General features: G+C 41.9%; 2 protein-coding genes and 1 non-coding gene across 5 annotated transcripts in view; 1 reads left to right on the top strand and 2 right to left on the bottom strand.

Annotated features, from left to right (window-relative positions):
• setd3 (SET domain containing 3, actin histidine methyltransferase) overlaps positions 1–13,553 on the bottom strand; it is a 30,005-nt gene extending 16,452 nt beyond the window's left edge. The window contains exons 1-6 of one of the 3 annotated variants that reach the window (XM_054614188.1): positions 13,480–13,553; positions 6,629–6,766; positions 2,936–3,028; positions 2,642–2,790; positions 1,732–1,804; positions 1,403–1,659 (exon numbers count right to left, since the gene is read on the bottom strand). In XM_054614188.1, coding sequence (XP_054470163.1) covers positions 1,403–1,659; positions 1,732–1,804; positions 2,642–2,790; positions 2,936–3,028; positions 6,629–6,731 — 675 coding nt within the window. In that variant the 5' untranslated portion in view covers positions 6,732–6,766; positions 13,480–13,553. The remainder of the gene's footprint in view (positions 1–1,402; positions 1,660–1,731; positions 1,805–2,641; positions 2,791–2,935; positions 3,029–6,628; positions 6,767–13,479) is intronic. The other 2 variants (XM_054614190.1, XM_054614189.1) reach the window with 2 other exon arrangements.
• On the top strand, positions 10,513–23,408 carry LOC129103741 (cyclin-K-like). The gene is made up of 11 exons (XM_054614331.1): positions 10,513–10,557; positions 13,927–14,141; positions 14,403–14,484; positions 14,852–14,983; positions 17,704–17,809; positions 18,481–18,538; positions 18,824–18,993; positions 19,093–19,265; positions 19,347–19,377; positions 19,490–19,561; positions 22,461–23,408. Exons 1-11 carry the CDS (start codon positions 10,513–10,515, stop codon positions 22,895–22,897), a joined length of 1,521 nt encoding a protein of 506 aa, XP_054470306.1. The 3' UTR covers positions 22,898–23,408.
• A 1,546-nt stretch (positions 23,409–24,954) lies between these two features.
• Positions 24,955–25,073, bottom strand: LOC129104021 (5S ribosomal RNA). Its single transcript, XR_008531761.1, has one exon. It is a non-coding gene; the product is annotated as a 5S ribosomal RNA (ribosomal RNA).
• Between the last annotated feature and the right edge of the window lie 1,342 nt (positions 25,074–26,415).

Raw genomic sequence — 26,415 nt, 5'->3', positions numbered from 1 at the left:
CTTTTTAGATTTACCAGTTCCAGGGCCCTGGTATTAATCACTGTCACTGTGCGTTCTGATCGCCTAGTTAGATCCCATCAAAAGGGAGAACACTTGCTCAGTCCAAAGGAAACTGTGAACAGTGTAGAGAAGAAAGGAACAGCGACTTTCACTTCGCCACAAGTTGACAAGCAGATGACCCATCAGTCATTGCACCTCGCTGGAGCATTAGCATAGGTTTTGTTATCCAAACCAATATCTAGGTTTAGGTTCCATAGAACTTCATTATGACAACAAATTTTAACGTTCACTGATGCATGCCAGACCCGAATTTTGGTTGTGCTTCTGATTGCTGTTTATCGAGTATTGTGACGTTTATAGATAATGTTATTGATATCGAATCCAAATTTTAATACAGGGAGGGAGGAGACCACCACATTTATTTATTTTCAATATATATCCAATATTTTATTTCAGTAGAGTAAAATTTCAACCCTAGAAGAATCAGGTATCAGAGTTGCTTATTTTGCCAGGGTAACGCATGGAGCAAGTGACGTCTGCATGGTTGCAGGGTGTTCCGAATGAATACATTTTGTGGAGGGAAGTTCTCTCAACCGACATTCCCTGAACAGGGAGTAGGGAGTACTGTTTATGTACACTGTTGAACGGAACACAACCAAAGCGTACCGGAACATTTAAAGTCACAGTGAAACACATGTGAGAGAGTCTTTAGCTTCTGTACTTTGAGTATTTCCCAGTGAAACTGAATACTTGGGCGGTGTACGGTTACAAGAAGGGATTTAAATCAAACCCTTGGCATTTGATTGGACAGCTAAAAGTGGCCGGGCTTAGCATGTAGCGCAACACACAGCTAAAGAGGACTGTGGCTCCATACACACCCATCTTGACACTAAAGGTTGCAAATTGATTCATGGATGGATGTCATGATATCACTGGTTGAAATTGGTTGGTACTTGCTTACGTAAGCACACATCATATTTTGTTTTATGGGAGGAAAAGTAATTTTTCATATTTGAGTATCTTGTTAAATAGGTGCACAATATGGCCGGGGATGTGATCTGAAAGGGTTAAAAAAAGGCATTTTTCATTTCATCTCGACTCAAGGAACAGAACCATCATTAACGTTATTAGTATTACATATTACATTAGTAACAAATGTCTACTGTGACAAAAGGTCTATGGGGCTTCCCATATCTGGCACTAACACATTAAGCAGTAGTATGAATGGTCATTTCTACTTTTGGTTTCTACGTTTCTTTTTTAGTTTATCTACATTTTCTTGGCTTCCATAGGAATGCTCACAAAACATTTGGCATAAATGTACTGTGCAGTAGAGGACTACATTAACATTAACAGTATCTATATGTCTTCATGTGTCTGTGTTTTCAGTGCATCTGCCCACCTGTACCAGTTTGTAGAAGTAAGCGTACTGGCGTGCCGTGTTTTTGTACTGGCTCAGGACGTCCTGCACTGCCTGTGTGCCCAGAAGCACCTGCACCTCATCCTGCTGGTAGAAAAGCGGCGTGTCGTACTCCTGAGGAAGACTGCGTATGTACGGCAACCAGGATGAAGCAGGGTTTGCCCTCTCACACAGCAGGTGAAAAGCCAGTGTCACGTTGCCCATGGCCTGAAGGATCCTGTCCTGGCTGTAGAGGGGACCTGAGACAAGGAGGTTACAATCAGTTACAGGATAGAAGAACGTGACTTGTGCTTATCGTCTAAAATCCTCACCCAGTACAGAGTTCTGGGCAGACTCCACTGTCATTAGCATCTTCCTGGGAATCCACAGGAAGAGTTCCTCTGCCTGCATACACACACAAACAACACAGAAACAGTTTAAGCATTACTCAACACTATGTAACAAACTTGCTCGGCCTCTGTCAATCTGACACAACACACGGGAGGAGTTCCATCCATGTCTGCTGAGGAGAAAAGCTATTGATTGTTTGAAAAAAACAGTAGTCTCTTCCTGTCTTGCTGGGTGTTGTCGAGGTGGTAAACAGCCGTGGCTCTTCCTCTCCTCCAGTGTGACTGAGAGCATGAGGGCGTATACTTTGTTAATCAGAGTACCTGAATGTACGGTTAGCTCACCTTAGCTGAAGCTAAATGCTAACCTGTTCAAAGGAACATTAGCCAGCCCTGCATCTGTCTTAAAGTCCTCTTAGCTGTCTCAATCTTGCAAATGCATCTCCAATATTAACCCTTGTTTTACCACATCCCTGGTCATGTAGCTTTTTAGAAAGATGCCCAGACTTTTGAGGTTGGGTAGGAATCCAACATCATCTGTGTTTATCAAGTTGGTTTGCTGGCTGACATGGCTGTAGCACACGGCGTTTGTCTTCCAATTTGTTTCATATCTGGCAATACGAGGTGTCAGAATTGCCATGGGCGGGATCGCACAGGTAAAAAAAAACAAGTCTATAGGAACTAATTGATTGACAAAGTCCTGAAAGATTCAAACGATAGACTAAAGCACCTATAAAAGTATACCTCTGGAGTCTGCAGGGACCCCAGGTGGTAGGTTGAAGCTTAAGTAAAATGTTGAGGTTGATTTTATGTTGCACTGGGAGTTGATGAAATGGTTTAAGAACTGGAGGAACCTCAAAACACAAAAAAGGGACCACCAGAGGGTTTAGCTTACCTTGATGTCTCTGGTGGCCCGCAGGCCGTAGCCCTCCATTCCAAAGTTGGCCACTGTGAAGCTGTCACAGGACGCCCCATTTTCCTGAGCCCAGGACAACAACTCTGGAAAGTAGTCCTCTCTGCTGCCGTCAAATACTATGGACATACCTGAATACATACACAGCAAAAATGGGAGAGCATTATTTTCACCTATAAACTAATCTCTGACTTTAAAAGACATGAAATCTAATATTTCTCATTACTTAATATTACTTATAATACTGTGTGCTTATCTGCATGCACGTGTCCTCACCCTTTTGTTTTTTGCGAATCTTGTCCACCAGGCCTCTGATCTGGATGTACTCCTCCCACTCTTTACCAGCAGAGGGTGCTGCACTGCTGCATTCTGGGGAAGCATGCTGACCATAAACACCTCAACTATATCACTTTCAATTAACAGTACAGCCAACTCACACCTTACCCATGACGCGTTAACCTGAAAAACATGCAACTGTTAACCATGACAGTTTGATGCACTTCTGGTGAAAGCTAAGTAATGTAACATCAATTATCTGCAACAAGTAATCATCACAGACTGGGAAACTTTGTTAAGGGAGCATACGTAGAAACAGACTTTTAAGACATTGCGAAAATAGACTTCGTATAAGAAGTGGACATAGTCACTGTGACGACACCCATTAGATAGTGGACTTCCGTTTTGAAGGCTTGAGTTCGGCATTTTGGTCGTCTGCATCTTGGTTTTTGGCTGTTGCCATCTTGGCTTTTTGCAACCACAAGTGAGTCGAGATGTTACAGCCGAACGATGGATAAGGCTTGTTAGCCGGCCAAGAAGGTTAAAATGAACTTTCATGAACAGAAAACACACTGTGGAAGGTTTAAAGTTGAACAAAAACAGAAGATTGTACAATAGAAGCTGATAACTGAACGTGTCTAGTGTGACCGAGTGCTCTTCCTCGCTCAAGCCGTGTGGGCTTGTTAGTTTATGATTTTGATGATCTTTGGAGTTCTTTAGTAATTATCGCTTTCCTTTTTAAGAAAGTTGTTTTTGGTTGTTGCCTTTTGAGCATTTTTGTTGTTAGTTAATAAATTCCTATTTTCTGTTTACTCACGTTTTGCCCTTGATTCTTGTTCCCTGGGTTATTTTATATTGTTACTCCCCTCATCCCCTGGACCTCAATAGGGGAACGTAACAATTGGGGGCTCGTCCGGGATTCAACGAGTTGATTGGGTGCATTGAGCGTGTGATTTCCTTGTTAGAGATTGTCTCCAGTGGCTTTCGCAGTAAGCATCGATATCAAGACTGCCATACTGACCGTGTTTCTTTTGTCATGATCCTGGTCATTTGATGGCAGACTGTGCAGCCTGGAGACGGAAGCAGCAGGGGGCAGCTTCCAGGCAGCAGCCAAAGGGAGTGGCGTTTGTGAAAACGGTGACCCCCGTTGGCCAGGATGGAGCTCCAAAAGTGCCTGATGATTGTTTTCAACCGTTTATCTCTAAAGGGCATGTGTCTCTCACAGGAGAGGCAGAGGACCAGCGCCCAGTGACGGTGCCACGCGACAATGGTGGCTCGCAGTCCTTCATCCTTTCGAGTGCTCTGCCCTTTAGTGATTAATGGTTTCTTCCCAGTGGCCGTCCTCTCATGTTTTCCTGTTGATGGTGTGGATTTCATTATGGGGAACGATCTAGCTGGAGGTGAAGTTTATCCTGCCCTTGAGGCTGTTGATGTCCCCATTTCTGAGTCTGCGTATGATGATCTGTCTCAGAGTCCAGATGTGTTTAAAGTTAGCGTTCTGACTAGAGCCCAGTCCCGTAAACAGGCTCAAGATGTTGATTTATCTGACTCCCTGTTTGCGTCTGTTTTCTCTGATGTCTCTCCCTGTTGGTCAGTCAGTGAACAGCAGCTCAAAAGGACCCTAAGGGTGTAACAGAGTCCATAACTGATCCTTCAGTGCCGTTGCCACTGACCCGTGAGGCGCTCATCATTGCCCAGGAACGTGATCCATCCTTGGCAAAGTGTTTTGCTGCAGCTTGTGAAGTCACGAACGAGTGTATTAAGAAGCAGTCTTTTCATGTTGACAATGGCGTGTTGATGCAAAAGTGGGTTGCGCAGTCCGGTAAGGCAGCAGTTGAATTAGGTGAGGACTGGGACACCGTTTACCAGGTAGTTATTCCTGTTGATTGTCAGCAGCAAGTGCTAGCATTAGCGCATGAGCATCTATGGTCTGGTCATCTAGGTGTCACTAAGACGTATGACCGGATCCTGAAGCATTTCTTCTGGCCAGGAATGAAAGCTGATGTAATGAATTTCTGTAAGACCTGCAGCACTTGCCATGTTGTTGGCAAGCCAAACCAGGTAGTGCCTCCAGCCCCTCTGCACCCTGTCCCTGCTTGGTGAGCCATTTGAGCGTGTCATTGTCGACTGTGTTGGTCCACTGCCTAGAACCAAGTCTGGTAACCAGTTTTTGCTAACTGTGATGTGTGTGGCCACACGGTTCCCTGAGGCCATCCCCTTGCATAAAATCACTGCGCCAGCCATCACTAAGGCAGTGACTAAGTTGGGTGAGAGTATTGAATGTAATAATCATGTATAAGATAAGATAAGATAAGATAATCCTTTATTAGTCCCGCAGCGGGGAAATTTGCAGGCTTACAGCAGCATAGACTAAAGTGCACACAAGAGACATAGTAAAGAAAGACAAGATAAAAATGAAAAAATGAAAAATAAAAAATAAGTATAGAATATTGTATAGTGGGGTTTCTTTTTGCCAAACTGTGTAGTTTAGTCTTATGGGAGGGGGTGATACGTGCCGTGTTGCGCCTTCCCTCTGCTCTCTCTGCTCTGTCCTGGTTGTCCACACAGGTGCCGCCCTTTTCCCTGCCTAGCAGCTGCTCTCAATCCATAATCAGGGGCCATGGTGGTTAAGAGGCCGGGAGAAGCAAGCAGAGAGGAGCCAGTCGACCAAGTAGAAGCTGATAACTGAACGTGTCTAGTGTGACCTTGCGCTCTTCCTTGCTCAAGGCGTGTGGGCTTGTTAGTTTATGATTTTGATGATCTTTGGAGTTCTTTAGTAATTATCGCTTTCCTTTTTAAGAAAGTTGTTTTTGGTTGTTGCCTTTTGAGCATTTTTGTGGTTAGTTAATAAATTCCTATTTTCTGTTTACTCACGTTTCGCCCTTGATTCTTGTTCCCTGGGTTATTTTATATTGTTACTCCCCTCATCCCCTGGACCTCAGTAGGGGAACGTAACCGCTTTCAAGACTTTGCTTTACTCGAGCCAGTCGCTACATTTATGTGCTACCTATTTCGGGAAGATATTGAGGTTGATTCACTCGCATCAAAAATTGCAACGCTGTTTCACCTGAACTCGTCTGGAGTAGAGGATGAGATTTTTACACTACAGTCTGACATTCAGCTGAAGTCCGCGTGGACAGTTTTGGAACTTACTCACAGAGGAAAAGTACCCAAACATGAGGAAACGTGCTACCTTCCTGACTGCATTATTCGGCTCTACATATTTATGTGAGTCAGCCTTTTCCCACATGAAGAATATTAAGTCCAAATACCGTTCCACCATGACTGATGATCATTTGGAAGTCTGCTTGAGGCTGGCTACCAGCAGCTACTGTCCGGACTATGCAACCCTGGCTGATTCAATTCAGTTGTCATCAGAGTAAGGCAATGACCAAAAATGTACGGAATTGTATTGTGCCATAAGGGTTCATGCAGTTATGCAAGGTACGCCAACATATATTGTAAATATAAAGTATACTCAGTACATATATAAATAAATAGATATTTAGCATTTTTAATGTAGGTAGATCATTTTGACTTGGTCATTTTAAAAGTAGCTTGCAAGCCGAAAAAGTGTGGGCACCCCTGATCTAGACTATTCTGTATCCACTGGAATGTGGAATGAGTGAGTAAAGAAGATTTACTGAGGACTATGAAGGTGGACAGGGTGTAGAAAATGAAAGTTAAACATACTCTGCAGCAGCTCAGAGATCAGGTTCATCATCTCCTTGGGGGAAACCACAGTGCTGGCTCCTGAGCCGGACTTCTGAATCTTCACTCGACTCTTCTTTCCCATGGTGCTGGATGGACAACTGGGCTGGGAAGACACACCTTTATAAATGTATATAAACAGGTAATACTTCAGAATTTGATATTAATCAATTTAGTCTCAATCTTAGAGTTGCTTATGAGTTCTTGGCATGGTGTACAGTGACTTATTATTTCATATATACACAGACAAATCAAGTGAGGACGTTTTTTTTAAATGAAATATTTTCTAGACTAAGAAGGTCATAGAGATCGCAGTGCAGCATCAAAGTCCAGAGTACAAGAGAGCTTTCTACTGTCTTCTTGCTATTGCGAACAGCAAACCACTCCAATCTCTTTCAACAACTATCTTAATATTTTATTGAACCGTCTTTTATAGAGTAAATAGTAGTTTACTTAAATAATCTATTTAATTATTCCATGATTGAAAGCAGGGCTATCTCATGTGCAGAACAGTCAACATCCAATTAATATGACAGGAAACTGATTTGTAAACAGAGTTGGCTATCATGAACCAAATGTTACATATTATTTAAGAACTCAGATGTTTTCAAATTCACAGATTTAGTAAACTTGAAGCTTGCACAATTACTAAAGGCTCACTATACTTATTGAGTCAGTCACCAAAGAGGAATTTTGTATGATTATACAAAGATTAGAAGAAATGCAAAATACAATGTAGAACATTTTCAAAAAAGTCTATTTGTGAATGGTTTACAAATAAAGTGAAAATGTACAACACTAAAGGTAGATTAAAAATGGATATCCAAATTACAAAAGAATCCAAAATAGAAAACTCAGCAGTATTGTTTCTTCCCAGAAATCATGACCTGGTTACTCAAAATAATCCACAACCTCTCTGTAAGCCCTTTTATGTAGGAACAATTTTTTGGTTTGTTATGCCTAATTTATACTCATTAACACATTACAACTGAATGGGCTGTTGAGGGCACCTCTCAAACACAAAAGGCATGCATAATACTGCAGTGGATTGCACTGAGCATGTAATGTCATTTGGATTTGGACCCGCGGTTTTCCAGTCCTTTGTCAGGCAGTCTTTGATTTGTTTGATAAATGTGATTCAGTAGTTCCATATTAGTTTTCATGGTTGGAGAAAAATTATGAAAGAGTTGGATAAGGGGAGGAGCCCCTGTGCCTAGAATCAATAAGGTGTGCTGTTGTTGGAACAGGATATGAGGTAGTACTCCAGAAAACCTGCTCAGTGTCCACTCAAACTTTGCGCATTGTTACATTTTCAGGAGGCGCTCACCTCTGCAACTCTCTGCAAGCTCAGCAAACTATCTCTGCAGCAGGCTTTTCCGCAGAAGTATGCTTTGTTTGTGGTTGTAAGTAGAACTTTGGGCCCACACTAGGACATAGAATTGACAAAGTGCAGACATTCCTCTGTTTGGTTCCTTTTTTTGGTTGAGAGGTCCACTAGTGCCGCATTAAAGATGATATCACAGCAGTTTCATGCACCGTCGCTACAGAGATCAGCTGAGAATCCCTCCTACACTAAAGGGGTACTATCACACACACACACACACACACACACACACACACACACACACACACACACACACACACACACACACACACACACACACACACACACACACACACACACACACACACACACACACACACACACACACACACACTTTAGCAAAGATAAGGAAGTGGCTAAGGCTATTTTTGGCGTCTCTGTCCATCCAACAGAAGGACCAAACCACCTCACCCTTCCAACACAGTGTCACCAGGCGGCTGCTCAGTGAAATTCAAAAGCAGTTGTCACTGTGGTCCTAAACCAATCACTTAAGAACAGAGCTTCAGGCCTATCCTGGCATACAAACACAGGTTAAATCATGACTGCCACTCCTCAGTGACTACAGTGACTGCACTTTAACCCTCCCATAGGGCCTTGTTCTGGGGCCACAGCTGAATTGTAACAAAGCAACGCTCTACAAACCTTAAAGCTGAATTTATGAGGTTTTTCTGGTCACTTGGGGGTCAATGAAAACATAAAAACTGACATAATATGCAGTTATGCAAATAGCTGCTTAATATCCAGCTCACACCTGATGAGCGTTAGTCCAATATTAAATCTCATTTAAGCTCTGGTTTGGTCTTCACCAATTCCTGAGAAAAATATCTGTCTCTTCAGCTACCAAATGGTCCACTATGTTTACCAACTAGTGACTAACTCTATCTGCCTGCTGTTTGCTGCCTGGCAGGTAGTAGTGCTGCACTATTAACCGTTAAAAGCCTTCTTGATTTAGACATGTACGAAATCTTATTTGTAAAGGACAACAATTCTGCCAAACTGTCAAATATGCAACGCACATAGAAGTACTACAGAAATAAGTAGCAGTAGGTTAGCAAGGTGGGGCCAAGAATGGAAAATGAAACTGATGCCAAGATCCTATGTGGTTTTCGTTCCGTCATTTGGAATCAGTCAAACCACCACGGCAGCATTTGGTTTACTATAGCTTGTTTTTTTACCTCCGCTTGGCACCTTAGCGCGATCCTCTGCAGATGGCGCGTGGGCTACAAGCACACACAAAATGTGTTTATGCGCAAGGCGCTGTTCGTTGCGTTATTTTTCGAAACGCCAATGCATACAAACAAAATGGATTGTGAAAAAGCAAGAAGACAACAAGTGTAAAAGGCAAAATGCCAAAAAGGACCCTAAACCAGGGGTCACTTAATAGGTGGGCCGCGGTCCGGGTCTGGACGCAGACGCCGTTGTATCCGGACCTGGACCTATAAGCGATAGATAATTGAGAATTATTTAACTTTGACGGAGTTTTACTATTTTAACCAGCACAGCTTTTCCAGCCTTTGCGGAATTCGTTCAGTGGTCCAGGAAACACACAACACCACTGGCATTCGTTGTAACACATCTTTAGTGATGCTTCTTAGCCAATCAAATATGTGTATTCAAATAAGCATCCCGGCGTGAGACACACACAGGGAGAAGTACATGTAGTGTAAAAGACCACCTGCTGCTTTCCTCCTACAAACACTGCACACCGCGGCGGACTCCGTAGTCCATCATGTTCCCCTGGTTTACTGAACAAGGTCATTTGGATGTTATCAAAGTAAGCGTTACCGAGTTATTTCATTTAGTTTCAATTTTCATGGTAGTGATGTTTTTTTCCCCGGTAACGTTACTTGGTGGTCACCGCATGTTGCTAGCATGCATGCAAAACACTTTCAGCTAACTTCAGTTAGCTAGCTATCGTACTCTCCTCTAGCTGCTGAGAGAATACATTTTGATATCGATATCTTTCTGTCTAACTTCGTTACCAATGTGTGGCGTTATTTGATTTTCATAGCCACATGATTGAATTTCTCAGCAATCAAATGAACACACTGGGTTAAGTTAGTTTAAAATAGCTTCGTTATTTGCATTTAAACATAAAAGGCTGTGTTAACTTAGCTTTATAATTTGCTATAAATTGCTATTAATTACATTTGATTTAGTTAATGTTAGGGTCAGGGTTCCGGGACAGAGGATGTCGCATGTGTACAGATTGTAAAGCCATCTGAGGCAAATTTGAAATATGTGATTTTGGGCTCTACAAAATAAACTGAATTGAATTGAGTTACATCAAATGTCTGAAATATTATGTGATCCTCTTTTGATGCGTTATAAAATATACGCAGTTTAAGGGCCTAGCCTGTATTTTACCATTTATAGTGGGGTTTTTGTTATTTCAAGTAAAACAGTTTGTAAGATGTTTCATGCTGCCTTTCTCCTCAGGGAAACTTGCTTATCAGCAAGCTGTTGCCAATAAGAGCTGCTGATGGACAACTTTGATGAAACTGAGGGACTGATACTCCTTGATGAGGTAAGTTTTGTTTTTAATGTCTACTCCAACTATACACACAATTTCTTTTTAGATACTTATTTTTTAGATACCATTGTCAGTGTTCTACAGATGTCTGCCCTGCGGTCGATGTTGAGCGCACCACGACCCTCCCAGCGGGTCCATGACTGATACTGCTGGGTAAGTGTCACATAGGCAAGGCATGGAGTATAGAACATAAGCCTTTCTGTCTGTTTCCTTTCTCACAAAGATAAAATTGGGTCTCAAAATCAGATTATTCTCTTATTTTTAGTAGACACAGAAGTCATCATAATGAGAAAACAACTTAGAATTCTTATTTGATGAATCCAATGGGATTCTGTGTTGAGTGCAAATAATCTATGGGTACATGAAGTGAGTTGTAAGCAGATTGTTGAGAACTGTTTGACATGATTCATTGTTCTGTTCTGATTGTATTTTTCAAGAATGTCATACCTTGGAATTTGTTAACTACTGAATATGTTTGAAGCAGTGGCTTTATTAAATGTAATTTTGTAGGGCCATCTCTTATCGTAGTTCAAGAACAAAAGGGGTTAACACTTTCTGTGATGTCGATAATGCATTTTAAACAAACTTATAATGCATTTTAGCTATTAGCACTGTATGATTCTAGTTATTAACACTCTTATATAAAACACATTACAACAATCATCATAACACATTAAAATGCATTTAATAACAACTTATGAAGTCAAGTATTATAATACTTCTCAATTGCAAGGACCATTGTGTATTATAATTCCAATAGGTCTGATACATTAGTCTTTTTTATAATGCATTATAATTACTCTTATAATTCATTATGATGTAATTTGAATAAACTCTAAGTGGCCATTGTTTGCTTCAAGTCTAAGATTTGTTTTTATTTCAACATTTAGTGTGTTGTTCTTACGTATATTTAATGATATTTTTTGACTTTACTTAAAGAAAACTATTATTTATATAATGATACTTGACCTTTTAACTCATTGTAAATTGCTTTATAATGTGTTTTGATTATCATTATAAAGCATAGTCACATTACTATTACTATTACCTGTACCATTAAGCATTTTAGCTTTACTTCCACCCTGAAGCCCTTTTTGCTTTCTCGCTCTGCAGGTTTCCATGAATCGTTGTGGTACCTGGACCGTAGTCGTGCCTCCTGCTGTGAGCCGACTGACACCCACTGCTACTTCGATTATTATTATTAATCACATTACTATCCCTATTTTCATAATTATAATTCTACTATAATAATTGCTGCTGTTATTATAAGTAGTCTTATTATATGAATCATTTATGTCATATACATTGAATGTGTTGTATCTCTGTTATGCTGCTCATTCTGTAAACATGACATCTATTGCATTCTGTCCATCCTGGGAGAAGGATCCCTCCTCTGTCGTTCTCCCAGAGGTTTCCTCCTTTTTTCTCCCTGTTAAAGGGGTTTTTTAGGGGAGTTTTTCCTGTGCCGATGTGAGGGAAGGACAGAGGATGTCACATGTGTACAGATTGTAAAGCCCTCTGAGGCTAATTTGTGATTCTGGGCTATACAAAATAAACTGAATTGAATTGAATTGTGAATATTATTGAGTACTTATGACTATACAGTGCTATAAGGGGATTATTACGCAAAAAAGTATGTTTGTAATGCATTATACACATGGGAGTTATAGGAAACTGAATGGAAACCGAATTCAGGGTACATGGACTAGGACACGCAGTTCAGCATGAGGATTTTATTAATTGTATTTTGCAAAAATGCAATCACTTTAAAATAGTTGATTACTTGATGTGTTTGATACCGCATTGGCTTTAATTAAAGCTTAATATTGTGAGGCCATCTCGTCAATTTTCAAGGGGTTTTATTTTGAAATGTAACATTTTAAAATCAGCTTCTAGCAGCATTTTACTGTAAATATAACATTACAGTATTAAACTGTTGTTGGAGATTACAGTAGGACCACTTAAATAACAGTATAATGGCTTTTCTATACAGCACAGCACTGTAGTATTTTCAACAGTGATCAACTGTTGTTGGAGATTACAGTAGGTACACTGGACGCCGTAGCTTAGACATGTTTATAGTGCTTTTATCAGTTATTCATTTGTGACAGTCACGTCTGAAAATCACTGACAGTGACAGTAATTAGAAAAATTCAGAGAAAGAAACAAATTTAAGTTCCTCCAGTTAGCTTTAAGATTGGTTGTATTTTAGCCTAGTCATCAGTGACTGAAAGGAAATCAACAATAAGTGGTTTTGAAGATGACCACAGATGAAACATGTGCCTGGTAGAAACATAAAGATGTGCATGTATGTGACTGTAGTCATGAGGTAGTGAAGCTCCTACAGTAAAGCTGTTTAAACGTGGGGACACTTCACATGTCCCTCATGTCTCAGTGTACACGGATGTCCCTCTGATGCTGAAGCTCACATGTAGCAACGTTACTGATCAGTGGTACATTACAACGTCATGCAGCTAAAGTTAAAGTGGTTCACAGCGTAGGTGGCGTTGTATCTGAGGGTTAACAACATCACTAGTACCTCGGCTCGTTGCAGTATCTCGTACTAGGCCAGCTGCTAACTTTAGCTTACTAGCACCGAGGACTCACGCCCATCCGAGCGGACAGCTGGCTCACCTGACGGCACAGAGGCTAGCTGCTAGCTGCTAGCTGCTAGCTGCTAGCTGCTAGCTGCTAGCTGCTAGCTGCTAGCTGCTAGCTGCTAGCTGCTAGCTGCTAGCTGCTAGGCTGTCAAGTGATAGAGGATCAGCCTGAGTTTAGAGCAGGCTCTTCTCCTGCAGCTGCTGGCTAGCTAACACTGCCTGTTAACATGCAGACACCTCCACAGTAAACGCATGCGTTTTTACAGAATAACGCCGAGTCAGAGCTTCACTTAAGCACACCGTAAACATTTCATACCTTTCTTAAGTGACAGCAGCAGTTCCTCTGTTCCTGCACTGAAGCCAACCTTGACTGAGCCGCGCCTGTGATTGGAGCAGCCGTAGAACACGCCCACTGGATTCTGGCATTCTAATTGGTTGTGGGGCGGCACGCGCGCGGAACAGCCAATCCGGTGCGTGAGGGCAGAGGGTGTCTGTGGACTTTCACGGACGACCCGCCCAACTCGCCTTACAATTGGACACTTACTTTTAGAACGCTTGCAGTGACCCTACATGGTAGCATCGGCTTCACTGATTGGCTGACGACGTGCCAATCAGTGCCAGCGCTCCGCCGTGGGCCGGTGGCCTTTGTTTGGATGGAGCGGCAGCAGCGACACATGAGTCAGGAGCCGGAGCAGTTCACAGCAGCGTTCATGCCTTTTTTCTTCCGCAAAAGCAAGACAACGACGTTCAGTCCCGGCGTTAGCTCCTGCTGTCCACCCTGGACCACATCAGACCCGTGTTAACCCGGGACAGGAAGGACGCGGCCACCCTGGACCACATCAAGCCATGCTGGTACTGGGACAAGAAGGACCTGGCCCACACTCCGTCCCAGTCAGAGGGGCTGGACCCCGCCACTGAGGCCCGGTACCGCAGGGAGGGGGCCCGGTTCATCTTCGATGTTGGCACGCGGCTCGGGCTGTATCCTTCTCATAGCACCGGGGTTACTACTACACCCTGGTGGGGTGGCTGTAATGCCACATGTGGCCTGTAACACAGAAGAATACAATCAATGATCACTGCAGAGTGAACTACTGTTTCATCTGTCACATGCATTTCATTTATACTGCAGTTACCCATCCTCAGCAGTAATTGCCTCCATTTAAGTTCTTATCTCAGACATAAAGACTGATATAACCACACTGCTGTTGTTGTCAGTCTTCTTAACCTCTATGTCTGCAGGCACTATGACACACTGGCGACTGGAATCGTTTACTTCCACCGCTTCTACATGTTCCACTCCTTCAAGCAGTTTCCCAGATATGTAAGTATGTAGTTATTCATCATTTCTGTGCTAACCACTCAGTGAGTGTATGATGGAGCTCCACTTCTCCACTGAGTTTACGGGCAACACAAAGTTGTTTTACAAAGCACATTTTGACCGTTAAACATACTGCGTGTTTAAACTTAAGCTTGTAATGTTTTCTAAATGTTATTTACATTGAGGCAATACTGAACTGCAATAACTAACTGCTGCGCTGTGTTGTGGAAACACTGGACACAGCCCCGACCACCTCGACTGACTCTAATCTGTTTCATATTATAGAAGCATATATACATTACTCCAGCAGTGCAGTGACAACAGAAGTTACTGTACAATTTGAAGGACTACAGTGTATTTCTACCTGTAGGTGACAGGAGGATGCTGCCTTTTCCTAGCAGGCAAAGTGGAGGAAACTCCAAAGAAGTGCAAAGACATCATCAAGACAGCTCGCAGCCTGCTCAACGACATCCAGTTTGCACAGTTTGGAGATGATCCCAAGGTCTGTAGCGAGGATTCCTTTCATCAGGGTGTAACCTGTACTGTATTGTTGAAAGTGCTGAAATGATGGCAAATTGAGCCGGGGATTCAGAGAAGTCATTGAAGAAATTATTTTAATCACAAACCTTTAGTTTTTCCTCTTTTCTCAGCCCTATTACTCAATAGCAAATACTCTTTTGAGGATCACAGTTTTTGACTGTAGTTCAATATTACAAACCTTAAATTTGTACATGCACTTTCAAAAAGGCACATGCAGCTGTCAAGAGTGTCTTAATGTCACTGTCCATGGTGCTGGAAAAACTTCAGTGGAGCAGATGGGTAATTGAGCTCTCTTTTCAAGCTACATTATATGTGAAATTACCTAAAATATTTAGCAAAACAACAGAATTATTGTACATGCTTGAGTAAAAAAAGTAAAAACACAGAGTTTTTTTCAGACCCTTAAACAAAGAATATTTTCTTGCCTGTGTTTTTGCTTTCTTTTGTCTTGTTTGTTTAGCCTGGGCAGGATTATTTATGCCTTTACAGTTTGTGATTATGTATTTTATAATTGAAGGATAATTCATGGGCTGTACTGCTGAGCCAGAGGTCCAGGGTGTAGCCATAATAATTTCCTATCAAAGACCCTCTGCACCCTCTATTGCACTCCCCTCTGGTGCTAATCATAAGAATTTAATTCAAGTCCCCCTGCAACCTCTGCCACCTCATGCTCCTAACAACAAGCCTGTTCATTTTGGTATTTTAAATATCAGGTCGCTAAACAATAAGTCGTTCTTATCACAGGATTTTATTAGGGCCTGAGCACTGACAACGTCGGGCTGCGAAGGCCCTATTGAGGGCCTTTTTGAGGGCCTTATCATGCTCAAAAACTCACTAAATTTGAAATTCATATCAGGACTGGTGAAAAATTTGATATTTTCAAGGTCTCCCATTTGGATATGACAAAATGGCTCGCTAGCGCCCCCCTACAATGACGACTTTTTAAAAGTAATCCATTTGGACACGGTAAGTCGAATTGACTTGAAATTTCACACACATATGCACCTCCATGAGCTCGACAAATAAGCCTCTTGGGACCCTAAGCTCCGCCTACCGAAATATTCCGCCATTTTGAATTTTCTGAAAAACACATTTTTGCGAACTCCTCCTGAACGCTCAGTCCGATTTCCACCAAATTTTCTGTGGATCATTATTGGATCAATGTCATCAAAAGTTATCAAAAGCTTGATGATCACTCGTTACATTTAGAATATATGGACCAATTAACTTGATAGGGGGCGTGGCTTCCTACATCAATACACATAACATAAATACCATTTGACCTATAACCACGGAATTTGCAGCGTATGTTCACAAGGTATCCTGTTACATACCCTTACGTTTTCATTCCATTCTACCGCTAGGGGGCGATATAGTCACTTTTTCAATTTGCTGCATTTTAAGGCATTTTTTTGTCATTTTCAGGCGTCCTACAGAATTTATGCAATCAACTACAAATTTGGTCAGGGTGATCTTGAGACCTTTATGGTCAAAAGTGATCAAAATGGTGAGGTTTGATCCAAGGACCTTGACGTGGCGTGGCGACCATTTTGTGGCAACTTCGTGCCTGTCGCCATGAAAAAGGAAGTTGTTGTAACTCCAAGGTACATAGTCCAATCTGGCCAAAATCTCTTCTGCATGATGCTGGTTCAGGGCTGAACAGATTCCAATGCAAAAAAAAAATCACAAAAGCATAGCGCAACCTACTGGCAAAAGGAAATGACAAGCTTTATACTTTGATGTACTGCTCCTAGCCAGTGAACCAGATCAACTTCAAATTTGGTAAGGAAAGCCTTAAGACCTTGTTGATGCATCATCCTGAATATTGTGAGTTTTTGTTGAACGCTGTTGCCGTGGCAACGCTTTGTTCGCCATGAAAAAGGAAGTTGATTTTTCTGTTGCTTGGGATGCTCATAAACTCATGGATCTTCTCACACGATTTACCATCTGACTTCCGTTGTTCCTAAAGTAGTGTTATTATGGTATGTATGGCCTCCGAGCCAGGTGAACGGCATTACCATAGTTTTGCAGGCTCATGTTACCGCAAGCTCACCACTAGATATTAACTAATTCTACACACTGTCCCTTCAACTACAGATTACTTATACAAAGTTAGTTGAAACAGGGTTGTCAGCGCATTTTCCAGCAGTACTGAGCTGAATCAGGTGTTTCTCAGCTTTAGGACAGCAAATTTCCACAGAGCCAAAGGGATTGGAGCACACGGATTGTTTTACAAATCTTTTGGGATAATAAAGGCTGTAAATCAATCAGTTTACTCCAGCTCATTTCTTTCCCTTGGACATTAACAAAAAAGCCTAACTAGTCATTATGAACCATAAAAGGTTAAATGAACAAAAACAGTGGTTAGCATTTACTCCTTAAGCTGATGGACTTCCTAAGACCGCCTTAATGCTCTACGAATTTTTTTTAAAGTGTCTTTAGGTCAAATGCTTTGTAGAAACTCCAGACCCCTCAAATGTAAGACACATGTTCTACCTTTTGAAGTGCTTTGGGAAATGGGGCCCTCCGGGGCTCTCTGACTGCATTTAGTGAAAACATGCATTTTATGCTGTCACACTACAGACAACTTCTTCTTTTCAGACAACTTGCAGACTGTAAGTCTATCTATCTATGGATGGTCTGTCACCATTTTCTCAAGGAACAATGCCTTTTTCCCTACAGGAGGAGGTGATGGTGTTGGAGCGCATCCTGCTGCAGACCATCAAGTTTGACCTGCAGGTGGAGCATCCCTACCAGTTCCTGCTGCGCTATGCCAAGCAACTCAAAGGTACTCCTGTTTCTTTTTGTCCTTTTCATTGGCATTTAGCAAAGAGCTAGTATATACGATTATATTGAGAAAATAGGGACATGAATTAACTTGAGACCTTGACTGTGTTGCTGGATGAATTAGTTTGCCTAAATCTGTGACAGTATTGTTAGTATTGAAACAACATAGTCCCCTACATTAACAACATTTTCAGAAGAAATTGAATTGGATTAGATTCAACTTTAGCGTCATTGCTCAGGGCACAAGTACCATGAGTGGGGAAGAAAGGATTGCTGTCATTGTGCAGAGTTCAGCAAGGTGATAATCGAGGGGGAAGAAGCTGGGCATGAGCCTGCTGATCCTGGATCGGATAGTCCTGAATAGTAGTGCCTTTTCAGAGGTGAGCAGGGCAGACTGTGGTGGTGAGATGTGTCCCTGACAATGCTGCGAGGCCTCTGCAGACACCACTTGCGTTGGACAGTCTTAGTGGCAGGAAGTAGAGAACTGGTGATGAGTCGGGCAGTTGGGCAAGGACTTGGCACACGACCCTTGGGAAAGGTGGTGTAGTTTTCTAACCTAACAGAAAACTACACCTCCTTAACCAAAACACCACCTTCTGTTGGTTAGAAAGTCCTGTATCCAATTGCAGAGAGAGGAAAGAAGCTGATGGCCAAACTGCTACTGTTTTTCAGGTGACAAGAACAAGGTGCAGAAGCTGGTTCAGATGGCCTGGACCTTTGTGAATGACAGGTAAGCTTGAAAACCAGTATTTGTGATTGAAATAGGGATTTTAAGGCTGACCAAGAATATAACATTTTGTGCCAATATTCAGTATATTTACTTTTCACTTAGTCATTTGTGCAGACTTAGCAAGGATGATAGAAGAATAAACTCTTGTTCTAGTAATGGTTCTGTAATGTCAACGAATCATTCTAAACTCTTTTTGACTTGTACTCTGTGGAATTTATCATGTGCAAGATTACAAGGTGTGTACAAGAGCAATATGATTATTTTATCCATTGTGTTCCTCCTAAGCCTTTGCACCATGGTGGCCCTGCAGTGGGAGCCACAGATCATAGCGGTGGCTGTGATGTATCTGGCTGGACGTCTCAGTAAGCTGGACATCCAGGACTGGACCTCCAAGCAGTCGTCCCGGCGCTGGTGGGAGCAATTTGTTCATGATGTGCCTGTGGAGGTGCTGGAAGGTAAAGGGAATACTGCCACATTTTTCATTGTATATTTAGTATGAGGTTTTCATATCTTTCTACATCTTCTCCTGTTTCCTACTCTCCTCCATTACAAAGATATCTGTCACCAGATCCTGGACTTGTATTCTCAGGCCAAGCAGCAGATACCTGATGGAGCGATGGGGACTGGTGAAGACCCCCCACCACCTTCCATCCTGTCCCCCACTGCCCCACTGTTGGCCAAGAAGGCCTCCCCTCAGACCAGCCCCAGACCACCTAGACCGGCTCAGGTGAGTGGGCCTGTGTTTCATTTGATGCCTTAAATAGTGCTTTTTCTGAGTCCCACTGATCCTGGTTCTCTTGTTTTTTAGCCCTCTCCCAAAGATGACAGCAAGCCCACTAGTAAGTAAAAATCCTGCCGTGCTAATAGACACCAAACCTCCTGAAGGACTTATAAGTGAGTTTAAGCTCATTCATCCATATACTGTAATTTTCTTGTCTTTTTGTTTTCCAGAGCTCACAAATCTAGAACCTCCTCCACCTCCTCCTCCACCCCCTCCTCCTCCTCCAGTCTCCATAAACCAAGGTCGGTGTCTTCTGTCCTTAACGCCATTTAAAAACAGCACCAGTTGTCAACTGCCTTAAAACTGTTTTAATTCAATTCAATTCAGTTTATTTTGTATAGCCCAGAATCACAAATTACAAATTTGCCTCAGAGGGCTTTACAATCTGTGCACATGCGACATCCTCTGTCCTTCCCTCACATCGGCACAGGAAGAACTCCCCTAAAAAACCCCTTTAACAGGGAGAAAAAAGGAAGAAACCTATGGGAGAACGACAGAGGAGGGATCCTTCTCCCAGGATGGACAGAATGCAATAGATGTCATGTGTACAGAATGAACAGCATAACAGAGATACAACACATTCAATGTATATGACATAAATGATTCATATAATAAGACTACTTATGCAGTATGTATGTATGTATATATATATATATGTGTATATATATGTGTGTATATGTATGTATATACATACATACATACATACTGCCTAAAACAGTTTTAAGGCAGTTGACAACTGGTGCTGTTTTTGTGTATGTATGTATGTGTATGTATGTATATGTATATACAGTGGGTACAGTATTTGATAACCAGGAAAGTATTCAGACTTTCCCTTTAAATTTTTCACCCTTTGTTTCATTGCAGCCATTTGCTAAAATCAGAAAGCTAAAAAAGTTCATAGTAAAGAATTTTTTTTTGCATTAATGTACACTCAGCAACCCATCTTGACAGAAAAAAACAGAAATGTAGAAATTTTTGCAAATTTATTAAAAAAGAAAAACTGAAATATCACATGGTCATAAGTATTCAGACCCTTTGCTCAGTATTGAGTAGAAGCACCCTTTTGAGCTAGTACAGCCATGAGTCTTCTTGGGAATGATGCAACAAGTTTCTCACACCTGGATTTGGGGATCCTCTGCCATTCTTCCTTGCAGATCCTCTCCAGTTCTGTCAGGTTGGATGGTGAACGTTGGTTGACAGCCATTTTCAGGTCTCTCCAGAGATGCTCAATTGGGTTTAGGTCAGGGCTCTGGCTGGGCCAGTCAAGAATGGTCACAGACTTGTTCCGAAGCCACTCCTTTGTTATTTTAGCTGTGTGCTTCGGGTCATTGTCTTGTTGGAAGGTGAACCTTCGGCCCAGTCTGAGGTCCTGAGCACTCTGGAGGAGGTTTTCTTCCAGGATATCTCTGTACTTGGCCGCATTCATCTTTCCTTCAATTGCAACCAGTCGTCCTGTCCCTGCAGCTGAAAAACACCCCCATAGCATGATGCTGCCACCACCATGTTTCACTGTTGGGATTGTATTGGGCAGGTGATGAGCAGTGCCTGGTTTTCTCCACACATACCGCTTAGAATTAACGCCAAAAAGTTCAATCTTGGTCTCATCAGACCAGAGAATCTTATTTCTCATAGTTTGGGAGTCCTCCATGTGTTTTTTGGCAAACTCTATGCAGGCTTTCATACGTCTTGCACTGAGGAGAGGCTTCCGTCGGGCCACTCTGCCATAAAGCCCCGACTGGTGGAGGGCTGCAGTGATAGTTGACTTTGTGGAACTTTCTCCCATCTCCCTACTGCATCTCTGGAGCTCAGCCACAGTGATCTTTGGGTTCTTCTTTACCTCTCTCACCAAGGCTCTTCTCCCACGATTGCTCAGTTTGGCTGGACGGCCAGGTCTAGGAAGAGTTCTGGTCATCCCATACTTCTTCCATTTAAGGATTATGGAGGCCACTGTGCTCTTAGGAACCTTGAGTGCTGCAGAAATTCTTTTGTAACCTTGGCCAGATCTGTGCCTTGCCACAATTCTGTCTCTGAGCTCCTTGGGCAGTTCCTTCGACCTCATGATTCTCATTTGTTCTGACATGCACTGTGAGCTGTAAGGTCTTATATAGACAGGTGTGTGCCTTTCCTAATCAAGTCCAATCAGTTTAATTAAACACAGCTGGACTCCAATGAAGGAGTAGAACCATCTCAAGGAGGATCAGAAGAAATGGACAGCATGTGAGTTAAATATGAGTGTCACAGCAAAGGGTCTGAATACTTATGACCATGTGATATTTCAGTTTTTCTTTTTTAATAAATTTGCAAAAATTTCTACATTTCTGTTTTTTTCTGTCAAGATGGGTTGCTGAGTGTACATTAATGCGAAAAAAAAATGAACTTTTTCGATTTTAGCAAATGGCTGCAATGAAACGGAGTGAAAAATTTAAAGGGGTCTGAATACTTTCCATACCCACTGTATATGTGTGTGTATGTATGTATATATATATGTGTGTGTGTATATATATATATATATATATATATATATATATATGTATATGTATGTATGTATATGTATATATATGTATGTATGTATATGTGTATGTATGTATATGTGTATGTATGTATGTATGTATATATGTGTATATATGTATGTATATATGTATGTATGTATGTATGTATGTATGTATGTATGTATGTATACACACACACACACACACACACACACACACACACACACACACACACACACACACACACACACACACACACACACAGGGTGAACCCTGCCTTCACCCATTGACAGCTGAGATCGGCTCCAGCACCCCTGCGACCCTTAACTGGATAAGCAGGTTACGGAAAATGGATGTATTTGTATGTATATATGTATATACAGCGGGTAAAATAAGTATTGAACACGTCACCATTTTTCTCAGTAAATATATTTCTAAAGGTGCTATTGACATGAAATTTTCACCAGATGTCGGTAACAACCCAAGTAATCCATACATACACATACAGAAATATATATATAGGATATATAGGAGCAAGGAAATGACAAATAAGAGACTTGCGATGTACCCATGGTCTCGCTCTGTTGCATAAAGACAAATTCGTCCACACTTTGTTTTCACACATTCACTTCATCTTTTTCCTCTCCCACAGACCTTAAACTCCCTTCCTCTTACCCACCAGCCCCAGATCTGTTGTCTAAACCACCCCCCCCACCTTTACCCCATTGCCCACCTCCACCGCCTCCTCTACCCATGGACCTCCCCACCTCCAGCTCCCTGGTGTCCAGCGAGGGTTACCAGAAGCTCCAATCCTTGATGAAGACAGAGTGTTACACCACTGTACCCCAGGCCTGTGCTCCACCACTGGGCTACCACCACTACCCCCCAGGTACCACATCCTACCACACTCCTCCACTCTCAGCCTATAGCTACTTGCTTGCTCCTCCTCCCTCAGTCCTGGGGATGGCCCCTAGTTTGAGTAGTGGGTACCCCCCTCCACCAGCTGCTGGACTCAATCAGCTACCCCCTCCGCTGCCACCTGGGATGCCTCCAGTCAGCGGTCTGAGTCGAGGTACATGGATGAGATGATCGAAGACAGCAAACGGTTCAGAAATGTTCAGATTTTTAAATGTTTTAAATTTGTTCTGACTTGAAATGCCAATTTTCAACTTCATCTGTTGACCCAGCAGTGTTAGCAGAGACACAGAGGATTGTAAAATAAATGTCTTCCATTAGCTCTCGCAATATTTTAATGTAAGCAGTATTCTCATCTGTATTGTCCTTTGCCTGGTTAATCTTTGTTATTGCCTCATATCCATTTTAATATTGATAAGAAGACAGTGTTCCATACTGTTATATTTTTATTAGCCTATTTAAAACAACAAAGGGACTGTAAAAGGAGGCTGTTTTTCATTGATTTTACATTGTTCAGCCTTTTTTCTGGAAAAAGCTTTGAATTTAAGAACAACTATTTCAGTTCGGTTCACACAGAAATGTTTCTTTTTTTTTACTTTTATTTATATTGTACATAATGCTTTCTTTCATTTGTAACCCTTTCAGGAGCATAATTGGTCTATAATGTTGTGAATACAACGTTTCAACAATGCTGTAGATGTTTCCTTTCTTTTTTGGAATAAAACATAATAAACCAAAAGTGTGTCACTAATTGTAATTCATCTTAATAATTTCCCTATTGCTATAATATTAATACATATATGTATAACAATGGTCTTTAAAGTCACTTATAAATGTATGGGTATTTATGTATTGAATTAATGTGATGTTTTACAGACAGCAGAACAGTTCATTAGCCCAGAGGTTAATGTGTCTGACATATCACAACAGCCCATATTTCATGAGCACACATTTGCCTCAGAGGGCTTTACAATCTGTACACATGTGATCCTCTGTCACAGGAAAAACTCCCCTAAAAAAAAAAAACCCTTTAACAAGGAGAAAAAAGGAAGAAACCTATGGGAGAGCGACAGAGGAGGGATCCTTTTGAATCGACTTTAAACTGCATGTGATGGGATTTAAAGGTGACATTTGTCAAATCTGGCCTGAATTTTAGTCCAAAACATTTAAAAACTGAACTAACATTATCAACAGAATGTAAGAAGGCTACAGTGTTGACGTTTGTCAAAGACATTGTGTTATATCTAGTCCCAATCCCAATGTACACACTCACAGACCCGCAGTGGGCTGCACTGTGAAATCGGCAACTCGCACACAGAGAGATACCCACAATTCATAGGGTTGTGACTTGAAATACCAGCAGCTGGCTTTACCCGTCCTGTCTTGTAAGTCCTCACTTATACCTCAAGAGTCTGTCCTTAGTCAAAAATAAGAGGATGAAGACGTAGAGCTGCCCAGAGGGCTTTCGATTACATTGTATGGACAGGGTCAGAGTTCGTTTTGATTTGTTTATTAGATTCATCCAATGGATTAAATCCAAAGCACCAGAAACAAGAAAACATCTTATCCTTTCGTTTCGTTCTCCCCTCCGCCAGTAGACTATTTTGCAGATTGGAGGGCGGACGGCAGCTCCAGGGGACAGACCTTCAGTTAGTGCAAACATCGGTGCCAGAGTCACAGTGGGCCTGGCGTGGTCTAACCTGTGTAAATGTCAATTTGCTGATTCAGCAGTGAGTCAGTGCAGTCCCCCAGAATCAGAGCTCCGTAGCTGGTGTTTGAAGAGGGGGAGGGAAAAGACTCCTTGAAATACACATGTCTCTGTTATCCTAAACTCTTACAAAGTGTTGTGAATCTTTCAAATATCACTCGATCCAGTGGGATAATACCTAGTTTACATGATTTCCAACAAGAATCTGGCTCTACACAGCAATATTTGCAATTGCAGGTCATTTTCATGTAAAACTATCACTGTAAAGCTCCCAAAACACATTTCTGCAGGATAGTGACTGAAGTTTTGATTATCTGAAATAATACCTAGTTTACATGATTGCCAACAAGAAACTGGCTCTAAACAGCAGTATTTGCAATTGCAGGTCAATTTCATGTAAAACTGAAGTTAACACCACAAATGCTGCCAAAAGCTGCTATTTATCACTTTGAAGATCCCGCCCCGTCGGTGTCCACTGAAAAAGCAGCAGCGCCCTCTGCTTTTTGTAAAGAGGAGTGAAAAAAGCTTACAGCACCTGGTATTCCCAGGCGGTCTCCCATCCAAGTACTGACCAGGCCCGACCCTGCTTAGCTTCCGAGATCAGACGAGATTGGGCGTGTTCAGGGTGGTATGGCCGTAAGCAAAAATTGTGCCTACCAAAGGGCCTTTTAAAGATACTATATAACCACGCTTTGCTCTTTTGTCTATACAGGGAGCACCTGCAGATTGCCAGACACACTCACAGCTTTTAAATGTCAAATCAGAATCTACAAAGTGGCTATAAGGATCACAAATGTAGTGCAGTAGAAAGATTAATATTTACTGCTGAAATGTAGTATACGTTAGCATAAAATTGAAAAGAAAATGATCGGTGAGCTTAGGAATGATGAAAGCCATTGTTACATGTGAGATTGTATTTTGTTGTGGCGATGCTGTTCTCTCCTCCCTCTCCCCTTTTCTTCAGGTGCTACTTGCAGTGATTGCTTGATTGAGTGCAGGTGTGCTCACTGAGCTCCGCCCCCTGTGAGCAGTATAAGACCAGGAAGTGAGCCTGAGACAGCCCTTCTCCGCTCAGTTGACAGCCGTGCATGCTTTGAGAGTGTGTCTTTTGTTGATACCAGGTCGGTCTCGGCCTGCTCAGTGTAAGCCTGTTTTTGTGTGATTCTCTGCGGAGCAGTGTTCTTTTGTTGCCATTGCCTTTTTTTGTTAATATACAGTTTTCTTTCTTTTAACCGGCGTTGCCCCCTCTTCCTTCGACCACTTACCATCAACTGTTACTCCCTGGTCCCCAGCGGGACGTAACATATTTGGGGGCTCGTCCGGGATACGAAGGAGTTTAGTAAATTGTTGTAGTTTGAGGATTGTTGAACAAGGGTTGTTTGAACATCTCCAGTGGCTTCTGTGGTGAGTATTGGTGTGTGGGTGTCCATTGTCTGGTTTTTTGTTCAGTGTAACAGCTTCCTCAGGAAAGTCAGGGTGAGTGTTCAGCTTGGCTGTTTCAGCCTTTCCATCGAACACTCTTTTATTGTTTTTCCTTTCTTATTTTTGAGGTAATCCTGGGGAGGGGAGCAAATCTCTCGAGCCCGGTACGCCTCAGAAGACAGGCAGGTGGAGTGGGGGTTGAGTAGGACCTGGGGAGGTTTGTTTGAAGCCAGACCTGTTTGTGTGACACCCTGTACTAATACCACCACTCTCGCTGCTGGTTGGTGCTGTTCGTCACCGTAGTTGTACGGAGGTGATTTGATTTTGATTTTGGTGTGTTTCTGCTTCATGCTGAGTAGGATATCGTCACCCTCTTAAAGTAATGGCCTAAGTCATATTTTCAAGTTGTTCAGAAAACAGAAAAAACTGAACCATATATAGAGTATATGATATTTATGAATCATTTCAAACACAAAGGTTATGACAATAGATTACTATTGATATACAAATAATGATGTCAGTCAATTGTGTAACATAAGAGGATAAGATGACTTAGGCCAAT

The sequence above is a fragment of the Anoplopoma fimbria genome, chromosome 15 (assembly GCF_027596085.1).
Source record: "Anoplopoma fimbria isolate UVic2021 breed Golden Eagle Sablefish chromosome 15, Afim_UVic_2022, whole genome shotgun sequence".
NCBI lineage: Eukaryota > Metazoa > Chordata > Actinopteri > Perciformes > Anoplopomatidae > Anoplopoma > Anoplopoma fimbria.
This window is presented reverse-complemented; position numbering and strand designations above follow the sequence as displayed.

Bases quoted from the DNA above. Each gene is read 5' to 3' on its own strand.
- LOC129103741 (XM_054614331.1), top strand. From the start codon at position 10,513: ATGGACAACTTTGATGAAACTGAGGGACTGATACTCCTTGATGAG. The intron at 14,984-17,703 runs GTCTGTAGCGAG...TTTTCCCTACAG, and splicing joins AGTTTGGAGATGATCCCAAG to GAGGAGGTGATGGTGTTGGA. The intron at 18,539-18,823 runs GTAAGCTTGAAA...GTTCCTCCTAAG, and splicing joins TGGACCTTTGTGAATGACAG to CCTTTGCACCATGGTGGCCC.